Here is a 23,724-nt window from a genome sequence, read left to right on the forward strand (position 1 = left end):
CAAGACGCAAGTTATAATATGAACATTTAAGTGTTTAGATTAGTTAAGCTTAGTAGCAAGTTATGAATTACGAATCGTTAAGAAATATCCAGTTATAATCTAAATAATATAATTATATACTATATAATTTACTGTTTATTAAAATTCGATAACAGCAAGCTACCTAATTACGTAAAACCTAAAAATCAACCCGGTAATTGGTTTAGTTATTATTAAATGTGTTATTCTTAAGTTCTTTGTTTTTAATATAAGAATGTATCAACTGGTACCCTCGCTTTCGCTTTATTTTCGGCCATAAAGCCAATAATATGTAAAAGAAAACTCATTGATTTTCGGATGCTTAGGTTAGTCCTAAACCCATACACTAGAGAAAAAAATGCAAATTATCTCCTCGATAAAAATATATTAACAAAACTATGGACAAAACAGTGAAATAATACTAGAGCGAGGGTATCCTAATCTAATAATTCCAGTTTTTAATTTTCTGATGCACTGATTTGTGGCGTCTAATATTTATAACCAGTTTATTACTGAGAGTTGTCGTTATGAATATATATAATTATTTACCTCCAAGCGGCTCAGCTATACGCCTGAAGACGTATGAAGCTAAAAGTCTCCAAAGCCGTGGTAGACACAGTACAGATAACTCATTGTATAGCTCTGATTAATTATTAATTTATTTATTTTATTAGAAGTTGTTAAATGATTGATTTTTAAACATAGACATCTAAAACTAATTAAAAACTTCCTGAACGATGACTCACTAAAAGTTTGTTTTGGTGTTATGCACAAAGCTACACAAAAGGCAAGCTGTGCTCTGCCCACCACAGGTATTGACACCTGATTTATAGCAGTGTAAGTCCGCAGACACACCACTCTACTATAAATCTATATTAGACAAATCAATTGCGCTAAATGATGGTATAAACAACTGCATGAATTCTGCGAACAAATAATCTAAAGCTTATTAAGAACTGACTCGTGAAGAATAAACACAATTTATATGAATTAATTCAAAAGCCAGAGTAATAGTTTTGAAGAAGGAAAGGAGCACAAGACCATCAAATAATCATATAACATATTTATAAAATCTGGAATACGTAGTTAAACTTTTAAATGAATTAAAGGCAATATGAACATAGTTCTAACATAGAACCTGCAACACATATAATTCAGTGAAAGATTGACAATACCACAGATATATTAACTAAATATTTATTATTTCAGGCAAGAGCTATATATCATACATTTTCTGTTTCTTAAGCTTAAAAGTGCTGCTTTTCCATCAATAATATTTGGGTTTAATAGCTTATTTCAAAGTACGTTTTTGGTGATATATATATGTTTTATACGTGAAGGACATATTTTTGTGTTAATGAAAGTTTACGAAAGTTGAATATTATAATCAGCCGACAAATTAAAGCCTGTGATTTGGCAACCTGGGACCATAAATTGACCAATTATGTAAGACATCTGAGGGCACGGCTGACGATATCTGCTTTGAGAAACGACGCGATAGGGCACTACATCAACGCGAGGCACGCCGGGAGTCGTAATTTCCCCTAGTGAGCGAAAGCGGCCGATACCGAACAACAGACGCACGTTCTTTCAGCGACAAGCTCGGGGTAATTTTTTGCTAATCGTAAAGTGTTAGAAAAAAAATAGTCAAAATTCGAGTCAAAAACAGAGCTCCGATTCCCATTTTTCAAATGGATCATAACGAATCGGATTTGGACGGAAGCATGGTAAGTTGGGAATACTTTTGTCAGAGTATAAACTATAAACGAGTCAATACAAACAGGGCGTGGAGTCCCTAGCCTTCTATAGCTGTCAATAACATTAACAGGAACTTACTAAACCTCTACGTTAGGGGAGATTCGGTGATCAAGCAGTTAGTCATTTGTTAGGATTCTTAGCATTCTACTAACGATCTGTTACTGACAGTAAAAACAAATGACGAATTTGTATAAAAATGTTTATGTTAAAATGTTGCCTCATCTCCATATACCTGTTACTTTATATCATTACATTCAATTTTCATCTAATGATTCGTTACATTGTTATCTGCGGCACTCTCTTTTAGTTTTACATTGCACTGTGCGTATGTTTTTGTCTCGTAATGTTAAATCGATTCGTTACACATATATATTTGAATAAACTTAGCCTTATCTTTACGTAAAATTATTCTAAAATTCTGTTATTTCGTATCTGAACAATGCGTTATTCTATCAGAATAACTAGGAGCACGTTTTGAAAACGAATGTACAATTTTGTAAATATTAATTTGAAAATTATCTGAACTCAGATATCGAGATGAAAATATTGCCAAATTTCCAGGAATATTAAATAATACAAATTAACACAAGGCTATGAACCAAAAAGTATTAGAGCAGGGGTTTTGATGCATCGTGTTAAAAAAAAAAACTCACACATTCAACTTGGCATTACCATTAGTGCATGAGCTAAGAAAAACATGCGTGTTTTTTTTTATGTGCTGTTATTATTTGGAATAAGAGCGTTGAGTCAGAACGTGGGTAACACCTCACATAGAGTTACAATATAAACCGATGAAGTTAATTACAGGAAAAATCACCAAGATAAGAACCAATTTCAGACGATTGTCAAGCAACAATTTTTTAAAATTTTAATAGATTCAAGGAGAGCAAATATTTTCTGTTGAATTTCTTACTTTTATAATTACGCGTTTTGTAATGTTGCACACCTATATATATATATATATATATCGAGCACTATTTGCATTTTATTAGAGGTTGAAAGGAGAGGCCCGAAAATTAGAAAATGAATAGTTTTTCAACTCGACAGATACGTTGATTCATAATTATTAACATAATTCGAAGCAGATTTTCAGAATAATTCAAACAAATATAAGCTGTAATGGGTTAGCTTCTGTTTGTCCGATTTTCAACTTCTGAAAAATGTAAAACAGTAATGATTGAGTTAAATACTGAATTTATGTAAGTATGCTTTAGAAGATAAGGTGTATAATATTATTTATGAACGTGAGATGAAATATGCATTTTTGTTTTCTTTGAGCGCGAAGAAGCAATTGTTAAATTGTAGATATTCAAGCATTTCCTGTGTTTGTTTCTGTTATGATTATCTGAATATTTATATAGATTATACAGTGGTTTACAGGTGACGTATTTTTGCTGGACTTCTTAGTAGGTGACATTTTTACAAATTCACCATAATCGAAAGTGGGTATTTCATTCCGAAACCGTCAAACATGTCAATCATATAAACAATATTTCTCTAATGAAATAAAACAGAAGTCATGACGTGCTAAGTAGAATATTATAAAAAATAATAGTTGTTTTTAATTGCATAGTTTTAAAACGAGTAAGTCACAAGAGATTTCTGCAATACCCGTAAAATATGTTAGAATGGTATAATAAAATTGTACTTAGATGCTGTGTGTAATATGTTTAATATATGATATGTAGTTTAGATATTAGCAACATATCCTAGATAAAGTGCAATAGTACTCGAAAAAAGAACCTAGCGCTACGAAGGATATTGAGCACTGGAATATAGTCTTATAAATTGCGGTCCGGCATGGCCAGGTGGGTTAAGGCATTCAACTCGTAATCGTAAGGTCGCAGGTTCGAATCCCGGTCGCACCAAACATGCTCATCCTTTCAACCGTGGTGGCGTTATAATGTGACTGTCAATTCCACTATTCGCTGCTAAAAGACTAGCCCAAGAGTTGGCGGTGGGTGGTGATGACTAGCTGCCTTCCTTATAGTCTTATAATGCTAAATTCTGTATACCTTTCAGAAGCATGATATGTACAGTCAACTTAATAAGCCCGTGATACTTAAATATTAATTACGATATAATTTGGATACACGAGTGCGTATGGAACATATTAACGGGCATAATACACCAGTGCATATAGAACACATGTTAAAAAGGGTGTAATACACTACTTCGTATGGAAGAGGTTGAATGATTGTAACGTACTGGACGTGCTTTTGCAATATTATTTACTCATTCACTCTTATAGAAATATGTATATGCCAATTAAAAACAAGCATATTTATTCAACTTAGGTTCCAAAGAATTATACAAAACTAAATTTATGTTGAAGTATTTTTAAAATTATGTTAATGATATTTTTATTGATTTATAGTTCTATTATTAAATCAATACAAGCCCACCGCAGTGGCACAGTAGTATGTCTGCGGACTTACAAACTAAAAAACCGGGTTTCGATACCCGTGGTGGGCAGAGCACAGATAGTCCATTGTATAGCTTTGTGCTTAACTCTAAACAAACAAACAAAATCAATACAACCTTAACATCGGTAACACTTCGGTTAAGGCGCTTGACTCGTAATCCGAAGGTCGCGGGTTCGAATCCCAGTCGTACCAAACATGCTCACCCTTTCAGCCGTGGGGGCGTTATAATGTGACAGTCAATCCAACTATTCGTTGGTAAAAGAGTAGCCTAAGAGTTGGCGGTGAGTGGTGATGACTAGCTGCTTTCCCTCTAGTCTTACACTGCTAAATTAGGGACGGCTAGCGCAAATAGTCCTCGTGTAGCTTTGCGCGAAATTCAAACAAACATTATGGTGTGGGTTTAGAGTTTTATGACAGTATTCTAAGTCACATTGTTCTATGTTCTGGTATGATTCTATTCTGAAAGATATTATTTTACAATACAGAATTACGTAGTAAATTAAATGACGCCATGGTGTCATTATCTCAAGTACTAATTCCGTTCCTAATAAAATGTGTTTATTACGATTAGTAGTTTAGCTCCAACATCAAATCAAGTAAGATACATGATGACGAGTTCTGTTTGTTATTGGGCTGCTTGCAGTATATTACAGTATTTTAATTTATTCTTAAAGCGTTTTAAGCTCCAAGTAACTCTATCTTAATAGAATCTTTGAAACGAGTGGAAAACGTACAGATACATATGTAGTCTGTATCCAAACACGAAATGATGTAATGAGGACATTATTTACTGTTCGCAATATAACCAAGTTAAATGTGGGATGGGTGTGTGACTAAGGCCATTTTGGACGAACTGAGAGAGTCTATCTTATTTTGAAAGATTGAAATAACGATGTCTTGAAGGGGCACCAGCTTGTGCCTTAAGTTATGTCGACAAGGGAAGCGGGTCAGGAGAGTCGTACGTTAATGGTCAACTCGCAGGCGTATTTCCTTATGAACATTTAGCTGCACTACGGGTGAGATGACACGCATGCCATATCACGGTCTTTGGACATCTATGGCGCAGCTGGCCACCACTTGTATTTGAGACCAGTGACACACATGTCGAAGTTCGGACAAGAAAACTTGTACACTCAAAATAATTTTCTGCCTCGAGCTATGAAGTCTTGAAGACCCCCCCCCAACCCCAAAGGAAACTTATGTCGGAAAATTCGCCAACATTTATAGTTCATTATTAGTACCACATGCTTTTATGCAAGTGCAAAAAAAATCGTGAATCTAACTGAGTGACATTAAAACGATAAACAAATAAACAAACACCAGGTACAGTTGATGTGGTAACTAGGATTGCCCTCAAGTCATGTTAACGAGCCCAGTTAGAAGGATGACTTTATGGCCATGTGGATTCCAAGATAGGATCAAACCTGCTGAACGCACTTGTGCAAGCTCCTTACTTGCGTTCTTGGTATGTGATTTAGTTTCTATCGGTTTGCACAGGTGGCCGGAACGTTTGCAAGCCTTGTTTAAAGTATGTGACCCCACGACTATATGTATGTTATTTTACTGCTTTCGTCGTCGGTAGTCCAGCACGGAGATGTAACTGAGGCTTTTAATCTCACCTTCCGCTTGTTATAAGAAAGGTCTCTCCTCACGGACCAAACGGTTTGATATTTGATTACTCATTCTTACATATATATATATATATATACAATGTCTCTTTTTACATCGTTTTTAACAAACGGACAAACACAGATTGTAACTGATTGCACATGAAATATTGAATATGTTTTTAATATAACTATAAAATACATTTTAACTTGTTTCTAAAAAAAAGAGTTATTCGTGTAATATTATACAGTTATTTTAGCCTAATTAAACCTATTCTTTATATATATTATAAATACAGTTTATTTAGTTACGCTCTCTATTTTCTGACTAATTACACTCGCAATACCAAAACTGGTAATACAAGTTTCTGTTTGTTGTAATAAAGCACAAAGCTACACAATGTGCTATCTGTGCTCTGCCCACAACGGATATCGAAACCTGGATTCTAGAGTTATAAGTTCGCAGACATACTGCTATGCCACTAGGGGCAGTACCAGTTTTTCAGGATTAATGTTATCATCGATATAATGATTTATTCTATTTTAAATTTGGTGCCAATGTATTTGTGGCACGTTTTTATAATCTTTACGATTAAGTTACAATTTGCACGTGTAATCACTATATATATACAAATATTTGGTATCTACTTATAAGAAACTGTCGGAAATGCTAATTAGAAATTACAAAACATATTTACTTCTGAAAGTGTGTGTTTTCTTATAGCAAAGCCACATCGGGCTATCTGCGGAGCCCACTGAGGGGCATCGAACCCCTGATTATAGTGTTGTAAATCCGTAGACTTACCGCTGTACAAGCGGGGGGCACTTCTGAAAGAAGGTAACGTAGTTTTAGAAGTTAGGTTTTGAAACATGTTAAATAACATCTTACAAAAAATAGAATGAGAAACATTCAGTATCGCTTCAGGTAGGTCTAAATTCGGAATTATTCATTTTAAAACGCCACAGTTAAGATGATTTCGATTACTTGACCCTTCATAGTGCATTTCGTGATGACATTAACAATTACTGAGCTACATGTAACTTAATTAAGTGTCGTGTAATATTAATTACAAAAGCAGTTAATGTATATTGAGAAGAAAATTTCGAAATTTGTTATATATATATATATATATATATATATATACATAGAGAGAGAGATAAGAATAGTTTGATCTGTAATTAACGTTTACTCTTAAGATATTTCGCTCTTGAACTATTTAAATTACAACGTCTTGTGTCTTATGTTCATATTCAATATACTTTAACGTAAGGCACTGTGTTTTATAACGAACATTTCGTGGCAGAATATGCTAATCTATCTTGCATACATACATATAAATCTATATATGTTTCTTCAAAACAGATACACGTTATCATTTGATGACGCTCCAGTGGTAAAATTGAAGGTCTGAGGACTTAAACGCGAGAAACCGGGTTTTGATACCCTCAATGGGCAGGACTCAGACAGTCCGTTCTGTAGCGTTTTGTTCATCTTCAGACAAATATTTATTGATCTCTTTGACTAGACGATCAATTTGATTTGTATCATGGATTATATACTAAAAGGAAAGTGACTTAAGTGCACGAAAACCTTAGAATTACCGATAAGATTTTGTAAAAACAAAATTTTCATATATATTTATAACCAAATTGCTTGGGGTCCATAATACGTTTTTTGTTACTTGGTCTATAAAAATAAATGAGTGACAAAACATTTAAGCAAAATCATGATTAACAGTACAGTTAATTCCACTGTTTGCAATTACACATATTTTTCTATGTAAAATACTTTTAATTAGTTTAGGCTGGCAAGAACTGTAAACGGCTAAATATGATACAATCGGTAAATCCGTCATTAGTGAATGGCATAAAACCAAGTCGGTAATTTGAGGTTTAATGGAAAGGAGAATAACCATTTGCAGCCCAAAAAAAAAAAAAAACCGTTGTTCTCTTCCCATGAGTCAGCAGATGTGGTTTTCAAATAATTCGAGTGACAACTGAGAGAGTTTCAAGAATCTCGGAATTTTGATCAAATGACAGAAACACCTAAAACATTACACTTAAAAATCTGAGGAAGTGCATGTTGATTTATGGTTGTCTTGTGTTCCTCGATTCCAAGTTTTATTACACTTAGTATTAGCTAGACGTGATGAGGGAAGACTGACAGCTCTGCAACATACAGTGTATTATGTGTTTAAGTTCAATAAAAACTGGAAATAGACAGCGACAGAGTAGGGGATATTTCTCTTATGTTGTTGTTTTTTTACCACATAATAATTTTCTTGTAGCACGAGTTACCACAAAACATTTCCAACAGGTGTTGGAATACTAACATTTGTTTAGTATATTCAAATTTTCCACAAGTTTATCCTGAAAATAGATAAATGCGAGACTAGGCAGTTAAACAGATGTGTGGATGAAAACCAAAGAATAATTAAACATAGATGAATGGATAATTCGAAAAATTATTAGATGACTAGATTGTTTGTTTTTCATTTTCGTACAAAGCTACACGAGGGCTATCTGCGCTAGCCGTCCCTAACTTAGCAGTGTAAGACTAGAGGGAAGGCAGCTAGTCATCACCACCCACCGCCAACTCTTGGGCTATTATTTTGCCTACGAATAGTGGGACTGACCATTACATTATAACGCCCTCACGGCATGTAAGATGTGATGGAGGTCCGAAACCGCGAGCTTCAAATTACAAGTCAATTGCCCTAACCATCTGGTCATGCCAGACCCAGATAACTAGATAACATGCCATTTTTAACAACTTTTATTTTCCAAATTATTGCTTTGCGAAACCTTCAACTTCTTTAAATTAGTACTTAATATTTGTGTTTCGTTATGTATTTATCCGTAGAAATAGTTTTATAGAAATACAAAAACATATTAATATGGTTCAACAAAAAATGCGATACTCTACAACGCAAGCACTTTTGAAAGGTGGACCTGTTGTATTCACGATGAATCATTTTGGTTCAAGTGTTTCATCTGCACTTCAAATTTGTCATACTGTATCTCATTTTATTCATTTTTTTAGAGCAAAAGGTTACTTAATAATCGCCAGTGATTATGAAACTAAAAACATATGTAATATAAGTATAAAACTTTTATTTGTTTGTTTGTTTAAAGTTAAGCACAAAGATGCATCATGGGCTATCTGTGCTCTGATCATCACGTGTATCGAAACCCGGCTTCTTGGGTTGTAAGTCCGACTGTATTTAATGTAAAATGTAAAATACTAAAAAAAGAAATGATAAAATATGAAGAGAATAAGAGATATCTAACTTAAGAATGACCAGCTGATTGAAAACTGATAAATGATGTTTGAGACTGAGTGATATACAAAACTATGCGCACACACATTGCAAACGTCAGGTGGACGCCCTGTTGTGTTAAAGTCAGTAATGTAAATATTTATTTAATGCATTAATATAACATCTCTTCGTTTCGAAGATACGTGAGAAAGTCAACGTATTTTAAAAACATCTGTCTTTAGAATATATGCGACACTGGAGTAAACGTAAGTATGGTTATTCGTCTTGCTGAATTTGTAACTATCTAATTTCAGTTAATGAAACAAAACCAATATCAAACTTGTTAAAACAACATTGAACAAGTATGAAGTAACGAGGGGAATCGACCAATTATTTCGATACATTTTTTGACAATAATTTTGTATCTCATTCGAGTTCTTCATAAGTTGAGATATGTTTAATATTTCGCGCAAGGCTGCACGAGGGCTGTTTCAGCAAGATCTTTCCTTATTTTGAATAGATCGGCTAAAGCTCTAGTCTTTAGCACCAACTCCCACCTCTTAGGCTGTTCCTGTTCTCCCGATTGGTGAGATTTGACTGTCACTCTTTCGGTGTGCCCACTGTCCCAGAGTACGTTGGGCGTTCTTGCAGCATTGGTGCTCGAACATTGAAACCTTGGATGCACAGTCTTAATATGCTAATCCTGTTCCAAGTTGGGAGAAACAGTGAACTGAAATGTACAGTAATACATGCCTGGTAGGTTTCCCCTTCCTTAATGATGTAAACTCGACGCGTTAGGCCTGACCATGATGTTAATCACAAGTTAAATATTTTAGTATCCTGAAGGAACTACTGAGGTATTATATAATAATTTGTTTTAGAAATTATGCTGTTACGTCGCGTGTGGATGAATAAAACTACAGTCAAGATATCGAGTTCGTATTATTTTTGTGTGATAATTAATAGTTGTTTCTTAAGAATGATGATTTATCAGCATAATTATATTGTACGATTTAATTGGTGTGTGAAAAATAGATAAATTCTAAACTCTTGAATATTCTTTAAGAAAAAGATATTAAAGAGATTAGGCTTCGTTGGCACAAAATAACAACAGGGATATATGTGCCAAACAACTGGTGAAAATAGTGTATGTTAAATGCTATAAAATGTAAAAGTAAAACAAGTTAAAACTACAAAGAAAGTCAGGTAATAAGATTAACTATAGTGAAAACACCAATGGCTCGTAAAAGGCTAAAAACGTACTCAAGCTGGACAGCGTTGCTGTCCAACATCAGGGTTAAAAACCTCAAGGACATACGTGCCTAAAATGGTGCTACCGTTCGCAGTTGTAACGAAAGCAAGACACGGGCAATTGTGATTTGAGTGTCACAAAGACCACATATTGGTGTACGAGTCCCACATAAAAGAAAACGATGTGTAGAAGAATTGTTGCGAATGCGTAACCTTCGCAAGTTTTAAAACTGTGAACATTATTATTTTATATTATGGTTTATATCGATGATTCCAATTCAGTGATATAGGTTTGTTCACTCTTTAGTAGTTGGTGTTCATGAATACTCATTAACCTCTGTACTAACTGGTTAAGTTTTCGAAAGCTCGAACTTTTGCAAGTAATTTATTTACCAATTCTGATGAAAAAACGAAATTCTCCAACACAAAGTAATAGAGCTATCTGCGCTAAAATCCGGCGAAAATACTATAAGTTAAATATCTTAAAATGTAAAAAGAAAACAAGTTAAAGCTAAAATCTTTTGGATCTTAGTAAAGGGGCAGACGAGGGAGATTTAAAGAGTGAAATCCTCTTTAGTATCCACTTCTACCCAATTATTCTGAAGAACATAATAGTAAAAAAAATTGTTTGTTTTGGAAATCCTATCTGAATTAGATCATTATTGTTGTGGACCATTCCATATCAATAATCCTAAGTTATCAGGAGTAAACAACGTTGATTATATTTTAATGAAAGGAAATGCTACTTGAATACTACTATGTTTGCTTAGCCCACCCAGCATGATGAGCCTTGATATTAGACTAACGATCGCGTCGTAACGGGATGTGGCAGGTGCAGTATTAATCGAATGACATATTTTTTCGTTGCTTTCATTTACTGGTTCTTAGAACTACTGATTTAGTTTTCCTCAGTTGGAACTGGTTGTTTAAACTGTTCCAGAAACAAGAAGAGTAGGTCTTTGGTTTGACAGATTTTGTGACTTGAAAGTAAAATTAATTCAAGTTAATCAGTTACGGAATATAAATAGTGTTGTGTTATTAATGCTTATTCTAGAATTATGATTTGTAAAATACACTTGATAATGTACTGCGTACTGAGTCTGTTGTATTCCAGTTGGCTTGATGAGACCTGGTATAGAGCGAAAAGCTTCTCCATAATTGAGTGTAGCAAGTGTAATGTGATTGATATAATACATTCTTTATGCTATTATTCGTGAGTTTTTAGAATTAGCATATGTACTTTTGTTATTATGATAAATCATTATATAAATGGAGAAATATTAAAACACTTATACACAAGAAAACCAGTGAAGAAGACACAGTAGAGCTGACTCAACATCTCAGTAAATGGGCAGTGCAGGGGGTAGGAAGAGTGAGCTACTATTTAATATTAGTTTCCATCCAATTATGCCAAAGAACAGAATTGTACTAAAAAGTGTTGGTGCTTTTGTTTTGTTAAGGGCAAAACTCATAATGGGCTATCTGCTCGCTGTCCACCGCAGGGAGTCGAACGCCAGATTTCGAAATTGTAAGTCCGTAAAGTTACCGCTGGCTCACTGAGGGACAGTTAAAAAAGTACATCATCGTGGTCCTATCCTCTCAGAAGAAGTAGCAGCTGATGAAAAACTTCAAATATATTATTGATTTTATAAGAGAGTGAAAGATGGGGACAATTCTTAGTCTGAATCAAAATATACATCGCTCTAAATGAATATTTTTCATCAGCATTGGTAAAGGAATTATAACGAAGCTGCGAGCTGTTGAGGCCCGGCATGGCCAAGCGTGTTAAGGCGTGCGACTCGTAATCTGAGGGTCGCGGGTCCGCATCCCGGTCGCGCCAAACGTGCTCGCCCTTTCAGCCGTGGTGGCGTTATAATGTGACGGTCAATCCCACTATTCGTTGGTAAAAGAGTAGCCCAAGAGTTGACTGTGGGCGGTGATGACTAGCTGCCTTCCCTCTAGTCTTACACTGCTAAATTAGGGACGACTAGCGCAGATAGCCCTCGAGTAACTTTGCGCGAAATTCAAAAACAAACAAATCGAGCTGTTGATAAATAACTTAACGTGACCAGTTTCTGACAATTCAGACATCTAGTTATTAAAAATATTTTTCTATTCACGAAAAAAATAAATTTTCAGTATTAGTTTGAAGATTCATAAATACACCATTTAAAATTATAAATTGCTGGAATATTTACTATATATTCTGTGTATTTACAAAAAAATGAAATGCAGCACTAATTTCTATTTATTTTTTTGTGATTTTATTTGCTTCCTCCCAGTAACTCTCCTTCAGTGGCACAGCGGAATGTCTGCAGAGTGTCTTACACGCTAGAAGCCAGGTTTCGATACCCATGGTTGGCAGAGTACAGATAGCCCATTGTGTAGTTTTGTGCTTAATTTCAAATAAACAAATCCACTCAGTAAGTTCAATAATATCGTATCCAAGTTATTTACTACATCCTAAATAACTGGACTGTCTTTGAGTTGCACCATAAACTTCCCTGGAGCAAAGATCGTCAGCATAGCCTAGAAGGTGCAGTGTCATTATTTTGTTTCGCAAAAGTAACTTTAAACAATTCTTTGCTCTCTTTCAAAATAATAAATCCTGAGTCTACAAATACGAAATCTCTTTCGGTCAAGTGACATGATTATGTAGTTCCTCAGGTCGCAGATCAGGCAGTGAACCCTGATCTTGTATCGGAATATGCCTCGAAATTTCTAGTCACTTTAGTAAATGTGAAGGACGTGAATATTGAATAATTTAAATTCAAACATCGCCAGTCTTTGTCTTTGCAAATCTTTCATTATTTATTCCGAAAAGTTTGCCCATTTAGTTGTTGATGTGAACTGAAATTGAAAGCTAGCATTACGTTGCACTGTTACAAATTGCTCAGCCTATAAATATATCAATTAACATTCATCGAAGATACACCGAACGTCAATTATGTTAAGTTTTAGCGATGGTGCTGTCAAAGCTAGTGTTCAAGCTTTATTTTAAAGAAATACGAACCTCTTAATGAAACATTTTCAGGGTATATAGTCTGATCTGTGACTTAACATGCTAAGTAAGCTCTTATATACAGTTCTTACATTTATTACCACAGTTGATGCAGATAACATACACATAGAACCTTTCTTCAGATACGTGATTTGAAATACCTCAAAAACATCTCAATTTTGAGAATTCAATTTCACCCAAGCAGAGTCGCGTGCCGTTGCTGGACACAGAAAATGAAGTATTAGTTTGAAAATTGCTTACATAATATTTAATCTTCGACTGATACATCTTTAAAATGCTCTTACATTATAATATTTACACTTACAAATTAAAACCCATAAGCCATTATTCAGAACTACTAGATTATAAAGAATAATAGCTTTAACCTCGATTTACAACTTGGCATTTTCAATGTACAAGTACGTGGAGTCATCTAAAAACGTGTTTTAAAAATTTTTGATGCTGCGATAAAAAACAACAACAAGTACGTAGTATAAGATCGCTATATTAGTGTATGTTTTCCCACATCAATAATCCCAAGCTGTCCTGGTCTCCCGCTAGTACAGCGCTAAGTCTCGGGAGTTACAACGCTAAAATAAGAGCTTCGATTCCCCTTGGTGGACTCAGCAGATAGACCGATGTGGCTTAGCTATAAAAAACACACACACCAAAGCTATCTAGAAGTAAACAGCTAACCCGCTAGTTTATCCCTTTCTTTTGCAAATCCTCTCTGAATTAGATCAGAACTGGTGTGGACCATTCCACATCAATAATCCCAAGCTACCCAGAAGTAAAGAGTTAAAACACTAGTTTATTCCTCTCTTTTGGAAATCCTCTCTGAATTAGATCAGTACTGGTGTGGACCATTCCACATGAATAATCCCAAGCTACCTAGAAATAAAGAGTTAAAACACTAGTTTATTCCTCTCTGTTGGAAATCCTCTCTGAATTAGATCAGTACTGGTGTGGACCATTCCACATCAATAATCCCAAGCTACCTAGAAATAAAGAGTTAAAACACTAGTTTATTCCTCTCTTTGGAAATCCTCTGAATTAGATCAGTACTGGTGTGGACCATTCCACATCAATAATCCCAAGCTACCTAGAAATAAAGAGTTAAAACACTAGTTTATTCCTCTCTTTTGGAAATCCTCTCTGAATTAGATCAGTACTGGTGTGGACCATTCCACATCAATAATCCCAAGCTACCTAGAAATAAAGAGTTAAAACACTAGTTTATTCCTCTCTTTTGGAAATCCTCTCTGAATTAGATCAGTACTGGTGTGGACCATTCCACATCAATAATCTCAAGCTATCCAGAAGTAAAGAGTTAAAACACTAGTTTATTCCTCTCTTTTGGAAATCCTCTCTGAATTAGATCAGTACTGGTGTGGACCATTCCACATCAATAATCTCAAGCTATCCAGAAGTAAAGAGTTAAAACACCAGTTTATTCCTTATAGCAAAGCCCCATCGCTGTGTACACTGCGAAAACCCTAATATTAGCACTGTAAATCTGTAGATTTACGCTCTACCAGTGAGGGACGACAAACGTGAAATACATTTTTCGGAGGAGTATAACTTGTTAGCAGTTATGAAAATAATATTGTATTTTTGTGATTTAATCAATTTTAAGTAAATATATACATATATATAAAGAATTGCATCATTACAAAGATGGAAAATGATTTGCATTCAAGTAATAAATGTTTATCTTAAATCAAATTTCATAAAATACTTAAATACCACAGAATTTCAAATTTCCTTTTAAGGGGGGCCAGAATGGCCATATGATGAGGGCGCTTGACTCGCAATCTGAAGATCACGGATTCGATTCCATGTCATACCAAACATGCTCGCCCTTTCAGCTCTGGTGGCGTTGTAATGTGATGGTCAATCCCATTATTCGTTGGCAAAAGAGTGGCCCAAAAGGTGGCAGTGGGTGGTGATGACTAGCTGCCTTCCCTCTAGTCTACACTGCTAAATTAGGGACAGCTAGTGCAGATAGCCCTCGTGTAGCTTTGCGTCAAATTCTAAACAAACAAACAAAGGGATATATCATTTTAAACGAATTACAAAGAAAAACGTATTTTGACTAAAACTATTTGTTTTGTCTTTTTTTAAATATCAGTTTCAGAAGCAATAACTTATTTTAGATTTTTTAGTCCTTCATAAATTTTGCACTTTTTGCAGTCATTAACTTAGATTTGATAAATAATTCAATATTCGATGGCTCATTGTGTCTGATATGTAAATATCCTAAACTGTTTTTGAACTAGAAATTCAGTCGGAACCCATGTACAAATTGTTTGTAATCCATGACCTAGGGAATGGTACGTTCAAACAACGTTTCACTCTCTCTCTGTGTGCGACCCCCATTGGCACATAATGATATGTCTGAGGATTTACGGCATTAGAAACCGGGTTTCGATACCCGTGGAGGCACAGCACAGATAGCCCATTGTATAGTTTGTGGTTAACTCAAAACAATAAACTGTCTGTGTGCATGAATTTATTCGCTGTCCTGTATAGTCTCTTCTTACCAAGCTCCATCATTAAATACGTGTATGAATTTTGCACAACAATTTCTTTACACGAATTAGTTTTCTCTCTTAACAGAGAGACGTTCTGTTCGTATAATTTTGAACTTTGGTGTGTCTTCATAATGTTTTATCCGCATATCTCTTAACCCTCCCACTTTGGCTACACTAGAAGACTGTTTTCATAGAAAGGTGGAGGTTTCGAGCCAAGTATTAGTGCTCATCAGGTTCGCTGGAAAGGAAAGGCACAAAAGTGGTTTGTACAATCATATTTCATGAACTGTAACTGTGCAAGCGAGAATAAGCAAGTCATTTGAAATCACCATCAATTTTATTTATGTCATTTACAAATAAGACTTCTAGAGTGAGATTTATTAATACAACATTAGTTATCTTATGTATAATTAATAACTGATTATTTATTTCAATTAATTTTAGTATCAATCACAAGAGCTGGCGAACTAGCAAACTTTACTTCTTGTTATCGAAGCTGGTCAAACAACCACAGTGTCATCGGTAGAAAACTACATCAGTAATTCTAAGAACGCATGAGCGAAAGCAAATGAGAATACGTTATGATAACTTGTGAACCATACTACACCTGCTTTCGCCGAATATCAGGTTTCAGTATAAAACACTGCCGAAGACTGTTATAAGAGGTAGCTAGAGTTAACACAGAGATACTGTAGAGTTGTAATATGATGGTGTGCTTTGGAGTCAATGAAGAAGTGTGGTATGGCTTAGATCACGGTGGCAGGAACCAATTACAAGAGTAATAAGAAAAATAGGTGCAATAATTTGGACCTGGATTCCTTTTAAGAGGCCCGGCATGGCCAGGTGGGTTAAGGCGTTCTACTCGTAATCTGAGTGTCGCAGGTTCGAATCCCCGTCGCACCAAACATGCCTTTCAGCCGTGGGGGCGTTATTATGTTACGGTCAATCCCACTATTCGTTGGTAAAAGAGTAGCACAAGAGTTGGCGGTTTGTGGTGATGACTAACTGCCTTCCCTCTAGTCTTATACTGCTAAATTAGGGAAGGCTAGCGCAGAAAGCCCTCGTGTAGCTTTGCGTGAAATTCAAAAACAAACAATACTTTTAGTGAGATAATCGGACGTGGTGAAATGCATTGATAAAAGGGAAACCTTTGTTGAAATAAAGTACGCATATGATAAGAAACTGTTGAAGATAGAACCTGACTGAGTAAGTTAAATGTGTACCGGGTTGCATATCTTCTAAAATATGATTGAAAGCAGTGAATAAGATAAAGAGCTGCCAAAGCAAGATAAATCTGTAATGGAATGCATCTATTAAGCTAAAGTAAGAAAAACATGTTAATAGATGTATAAGGACAAGGTAAGCTTTTAAAATGAGTTTGTCTCAAATATAAGGTTTATTACTGTGGTAACAGTTAAACTGTGGAACAACTGTCATTCGCTAAGTCGAGAAAAATTACAAACATTGCATGCGTTTCTGGAAGAGCAATTTCAAATATCTGAACAAGTATTTCAAAGTATGACTTATCAATTGGGATGCTCTATTGATGTTGGTATTAGTTATTGGGTCGAAACATGTTCAATTAATCAAAACATTACATTAATGTAATACTGATTCAATCCATGCCTTTCGTTTAACTTTCTATTTATTTAGTGTTAAAATATATCAGCGTGCTGTCAAAGATCACATTATAATTACATTTTAAGGTTGGGCTTTGAAATGGAAAGCTATACTGCGAGATGGATTAGTTATTACAACCGATCTATCCATTTGTCTATCATTATTTTACTTCTGTTACTTTCAATAGATAGTTTGAATATGTTCGTATACGGATTAATAATCCGTAAATGTTGTGAACAAGTTCTACAGCATACGTAACATGTTGAGATGAAGTGCGTAGTTGACCCCTCGCGCGCGTCTTTGCGTGCACGTGGCTTAAAGGACGTGAAGCATACAAAGATTAAAAATTTTACATCACTTTTAAGATAATTTACAGTATTTCGACCTTGATTTAAAAACATCGTTTCTTATTTTGAACACAAGTTTCCATAATATAACAGTTCATGAGAAATTTTAAATACAATGTTCTGTATTTATATGTGATAATTATTGGGAATGTAATACAAATAACGTTTAATTACTTTAATAGTTAGTCCTAAGAGAACTGAAGTAAAGTGTGTTTAACGTATGGTTTTGATGTCACTGATATAACTCAGATTACTGACCTTGTATTATAAATTCCCCAACATGGAACTCTGTGATCAGCTTCGTGTTGCAGATATTCTAAGTAAATGAAACTAAATTTTAAAATATTTTAACATTCGCGTGCTTTTGCAACTTAGTCTTTAATTTCGGCATGTTGAAGAAAGGTCAAATGATGCGCATGCGTCATCGTATAACTAATTCTTCTCCCCCTCAAATGTTTAATAAAATACCTTTTTCATACACGCATGTCTTCCAGTAATATCTCCAAATAGAAAATATTATTTGCCGAAGCGTATAGACACTTGAATATCCGGGAGACATAAGTAATGTAATGTGTCAGAAGTAAATAGTCAGATTATAAATATGCACGTCATCACAATGATTATCCATTAATCAACCTACAACTGAGAGTAAGAAGTTGTATAGGGCCCAAGGAATTATGCTACAACGATGTTTTGAAAGGTCTTATGTTTTTCTCCCGAAAACATTTGGAGAATATCAATTGAAATAGGAAATTAGCAAAACAGCCAGTCGTACACCTTAACTAAGGAATGAAAAACGAAAGAAACTATACTCTTGACATAACGTTAACTGTGTGATTAATTGACATCATTTTAAAACATACGGAGTGGGGAGTTTCTTCTTCCATGGATAGATATACAAACGTTTACAATACACAGCGGGGGGTAGCTGGTCGTGCAGATTGTACTTGATGCTGGGGGCGAATCTCGATGTTCTGCAGGTTCTTGCTTATCGTATTATCATTTTTCCTTTCAAACATTTGCGATAAAGGCCAGAGAAATTAAAAGAAAAAAGAATTAATAAAGAAAATTTGAAATGTTTACTCATTAACTCTCGTGTTTGCTCAAAGGTGGATAGTTGAAATATTTTCTTGAAAATGTTGAATTTATGTATCCAATGATATATTAAAATAAATTTCTTGGTTGTTTAAATTTGGACCTACCACGTACTATGTTTTGGTGAGCTTATACAGATTTGATTTTTACCTTGTAATTTACGTTATGGATACGACTAAAAAGACGGACTGGAAGAACAAACGACAGTGAAAAACAAAGACAAAAACTAACGACTTTGAATGTTCTTTTATGGTTTGAAATAGAAATGCGATATTAAAAATTCGTAGGTATGTAGTAAATTTGGTCATTGTTAAAATGTTGAGAATACTCTAACAGATTATGGCCCGTGTGCTCAGTTCTGCTCTGTAAATTAGCAACAATAAAACATTGTATTTTTTTGCTGACTCTTCTACTTGTATACAATAAAATGAGCACAACAATTGTGACGCTAATATATACTAAACAAAGAAATTAGCACTCAGATATAATTTGTTAACTTGACACAATTGACACAATAAAATCAAAAATGCGTCTTCTTTATGGCATTATCCTTTGCCCTATATCCCCACTGGTACAGCGGCAAGTCTACGGATTTTCAGTGTTAAAAATCAGAGTTTTGATTCCCCTCAGTGGACTCAGCAGATAACCCGATGTGGTTTTACTATAAGAAAACACACAGAAACACACTCTTTGCCCTCTATATTTTACAGTAAAAATACCATATCGAAGTATTGTGACTTGCTGGTAATCTCGACCTGCACTGTATATTGATATCACAGAAATTTAGTAACCAGATTTTGTGTTTCGCTCATATTGAAGCACATACCTGAAGTATACGACGTTATTTGTGATCTCAACCTCCGATACTTATAAAATTGTTTTGCATATTAATTTGTTGTTAATATTTTAAATTACTTTATTTAACAGTCTTCTAGTTCCAGTTTCAAAAGAACTATTAGTATTATCACGACGACGTCTGATTTCATTGCAGTAATTTTTAATCATGTCTTAAATTAAGCTTGATAATATCTACGATTGTAATTAAGAAAAAACGAACAGTGCGTTACGTACATCTTAACTTAATACACCGAATCAACAAGGTCTGTAGTCTTTAAACATTTAAGCACCCATAAGTCAATAGCTAATTTTCATTCTTTCACTAACACTTTAGTTTTTCGATCCATTTCAGTCGAAACCTTAAGATTCTAATCATGATCCCATATGTACTAAAAGTAATGTGTGGGCTATAGTGATTTAATATCAAAGACTGTTTTCTTTCTGGATCCTCCAAGTTTTATTCATCCACTTCTATTTTCTCAAGCAGTCTAATTTGGAAGACGATTTAAATGACGACTTGGAATACTACGGCTCAGAAAACGACATTGACGAAAACGTTCACTTGGACAGAGCGAAGATGGAAGATGCACTGGATACTAGTAGGTTGGCACGACTTAGAAAACAAGAAGATATTCAAAGTAACATCCACAAGCACAATAACAGACTTCAGGAAATAGCCGCAGCGGTTGAACGACAAGCACAAGCTATAACTACTGCTGCTGGGATTATGTCAACTCCTATGTCTGTGTCGTCTCTCACACCTCCAGTATTCCCGGTCCCATTCACCCATCTACAAACAGGAAACAATCCCTATGGCTACAACCAGTCCTCTCAGCACTGGCTCCAAGTCATCATCTCCAGCGATAACTATTCCAAGTTCTACTTCAAACGGAGGCCAATCTTCAGAGTTAGATCCATCTAAATGCACCTACGAAGAACAGTTTAAACAGGTTTGATTATGACCCGTTTTTATCTAAATGCTTTTTTTAATTATCCAATCATTTAGATGAAACATAAAACAAAATTGTGATAAATACAATGCCAATCAATACTACGCTAGCGAAGAACATATTACAGTTATTTGAATGGGGGCAAAATTTAACTGTGTGCAAGTTCCACACTTGCATACAATGGCCGTGATTATTTCATCACATAGGATACCAGGATATTAACATGTAGATTCTCTTATAGTGAACAATCAACACTTACAACCTCATTTGCAAATATCGAACTTTTGCTTATTTTATTCCTAGGTTTTCGACAGGTTAGATAATAATGTATCCATTTTGATTCCGATTTGCAAATTTTCAACACTAGGTTTAATTTTGGATTAGAAATATACTGTAGTTTTACTGCACTTATACTGAACACAAATAGCAATAACCACTTAAGTTCTGTTAAATTTATTATTCTAAAGTAAGTTAGATTGGTCGATCTGTTGAAGTTGAATTACTTAGTTTGGAGAAATGCTCCAGATCTAGAGAACCAAATAAAGTAAAATCTTCAGTCCTTTCAGAGTTTCCAAATAAAAAGCTAAGTTATATTTTGAGAAAAACATTCATAAATGCTCTTGTTAAAAGGAGGTAATACAGAGAAGTGGGGATTCACTTGAATCTATACAAAGTCACTGTACTAAGAAAATCATTCTCCACGATGTACACCTGTACTCTTCCCCTACACACACACACTGATACATTTATTTATCTATCACAATTATCTCTATTATATCAAATCCATACTGTAACTGACGAGATGATACAACAATTGTATTATGGATGCACGTGCCAAACAATACATGACCGTACCAACAAAATTAACAAAACAATGTAAAATTTACCTTTTATCCAACATCGTAAACGGTACGATTTTAATGTAAAAATGTTTTTGTTCAAAGTACCGTTTAATGGTCGGGGATATTTCGTCTCGAGCACAATAAAAAGCACCAGATACAAAACTGGAAAGCAAGCTACATATTCTATAAGAGGTGAGGATCGAGGCACCACACCAGAATGTCACAGAAAACACTGTCACTCACCGTCGAGACTCAGTTGTGGGAAACGATAACTACACTTAAAATATTGAGCTATTACTAACCACAATCGATTTCTATAAAAAACAATATCACCCAATCGACACCCTTCAAAGTCATAGAAAATAGAAAACTGGTATCATCTACCACACTCCTTATAAAAGATCATCCAGTCTCTACCCTTGTCGAATTAGTAGCTGGTTTGAATATATGATATTAAATTAAGAACTTTTCATTCTTTCTGTGCTATTCAAAACGTAATATTGGTCCACATTTCCTCCTCTCCATTTCCTGTAAATTAACAATATACTATGTAGTTCATGTAGTCACATTTCTAAAAATTCAATGAATAACACGCGACAAACTATAATTCTAGAAATATAACAGTCTATGATGTTATAAACTATATATCTACGTATATAGTTCTGGTACCCCCCTTCCACAATACTTTCAAATAACCTGGTTAAACTGAGTTAAATCTAGCTACTTAAAACTAGCCCTTCTCTCCCTTTCCCACCCTGGAATGTTAAGTTTTACTACAACCCCCATTCGTCTTTACATGTAGAAACCTTATTTGGTAGCGACCTCTAAAAAAAAAATCGATATTTCAAGTTACACGTGATAGCATTAAATTGTTTGTAAACTATTAACTTTTTATTAAGTACTAAAAATATTATTAAATAATTTCAAGACTTTAATAATTTCAGAATTATTGTAATCATTAAATAAAAGATTATATTTGATATTATACATGAAGAAGACGCTTTTGTTGGATATATTTTAATTTTTGAGATTATTCTATCTTTTTAACAGCATATGTCACAGCACACTGTTTGTAAAGGGCAATCTTAGGTTGGTAAATTTAAATTATCTTCTTGTGTCATATTCTTTACATTTAGATACTAACTTCCTATTACTTACACTGTAGTTGGACATAGTTGACAAAAAAAAATCGATTTCCCATCCTGTGATTGCTCCTCACCAAATAGTTTGTCATGTGCTACTAACAGATGTAATATTATAAACTGAACAGTGAATAGATCAAGAACGTTTCTTTAATGACTACAATACATTTCAAATTCGTAAAGGTTTTAAATTGGATTAGAATAAAATTTGTAACTTATTAGAACATAAGTATTTTATAAACAAATTTAATGTAATTATCTATACCTTAAAATGTTCCGGCATGTCCTGGTGCTTAAGGCACTCGACTCGTAATCTGAAGGTCACGGGTTCGAATCCCCCTTACACTAAACATCTCACCCTTTCAGCTGTGGGTATGTTATAATGTGATGGTCAATCCCACTATCCGTTGGTGAAAGAGTAGCTCAAGAATTGGCAGTGGGTGGTGATGACTAGCTGCCTTCCTTCTACTCCTATATTGCTAAACTACAAACGACTAGCGCAAATAGCCCTCGTGTAGCCTTGCGCGAAATTCAAACCAAACCAATACCTTACTTTATCGATTTTTCTTTTTCTTTTTTTTTTTTCTCAAAGAATGCTAATATATAAGATGTTTTTAAAGTAACGTGTTTTATTTATTATGAATTTCGAGCAAATCTACACGAGGGCTATTTGCGCTAATCATCCCAGACCAGGTAGAAGGCAACTAGTCATCATTACCCACCACCAACTCTTGGGCTACTCTTTTACCAACGGATAGTGGGATTTACCATTACATTATAACACCCCAACGACTGAAAGGGCGAACATTTTTGGTGAGATTGGGACTCGAGTCGAGCACCCTAACTACTTGGCCATGCCAGACACTTATTCTTTATTTAAAAACTAATGGTATTTATAATATAATCAAAAACATCTTAAGTATGAAACAAAGGTACGGCTAAAAAAGGATTGAGTGTGTGGCTTAAAGAAATGAAATCAAATGTTAGACCGATAACCAACGTGATTTTTTTTGCGTAAGTGTGCCTCAAAAATTTG

At 34.6% G+C, this 23,724-nt stretch overlaps 1 protein-coding gene and 1 long non-coding RNA gene across 4 annotated transcripts in view; one reads left to right on the forward strand and one right to left on the reverse strand.

Moving 5' to 3' along the window:
- Positions 1-1,537: 1,537 nt before the first annotated feature.
- LOC143237034 (protein dead ringer homolog) overlaps positions 1,538-23,724 on the forward strand; it is an 87,745-nt gene continuing 65,558 nt past the window's right edge. For 2 of the 3 annotated variants that reach the window (XM_076475868.1, XM_076475869.1), the window contains exon 1: positions 20,567-20,704. In XM_076475868.1, the coding sequence (XP_076331983.1) occupies positions 20,567-20,704 (138 nt within the window). Of the gene's footprint in view, positions 1,746-20,566; positions 20,705-23,724 lie in introns of those variants that run through there. The other variant, XM_076475870.1, reaches the window with a different exon arrangement.
- Positions 19,898-22,314, reverse strand: LOC143237036 (uncharacterized). The gene is made up of 2 exons (XR_013019841.1): positions 21,592-22,314; positions 19,898-20,682 (listed from the first exon to the last, which is right to left on the reverse strand). It is a non-coding gene; the product is annotated as an uncharacterized LOC143237036 (long non-coding RNA).

The sequence above is a fragment of the Tachypleus tridentatus genome, chromosome 13 (assembly GCF_004210375.1).
Source record: "Tachypleus tridentatus isolate NWPU-2018 chromosome 13, ASM421037v1, whole genome shotgun sequence".
NCBI lineage: Eukaryota > Metazoa > Arthropoda > Merostomata > Xiphosura > Limulidae > Tachypleus > Tachypleus tridentatus.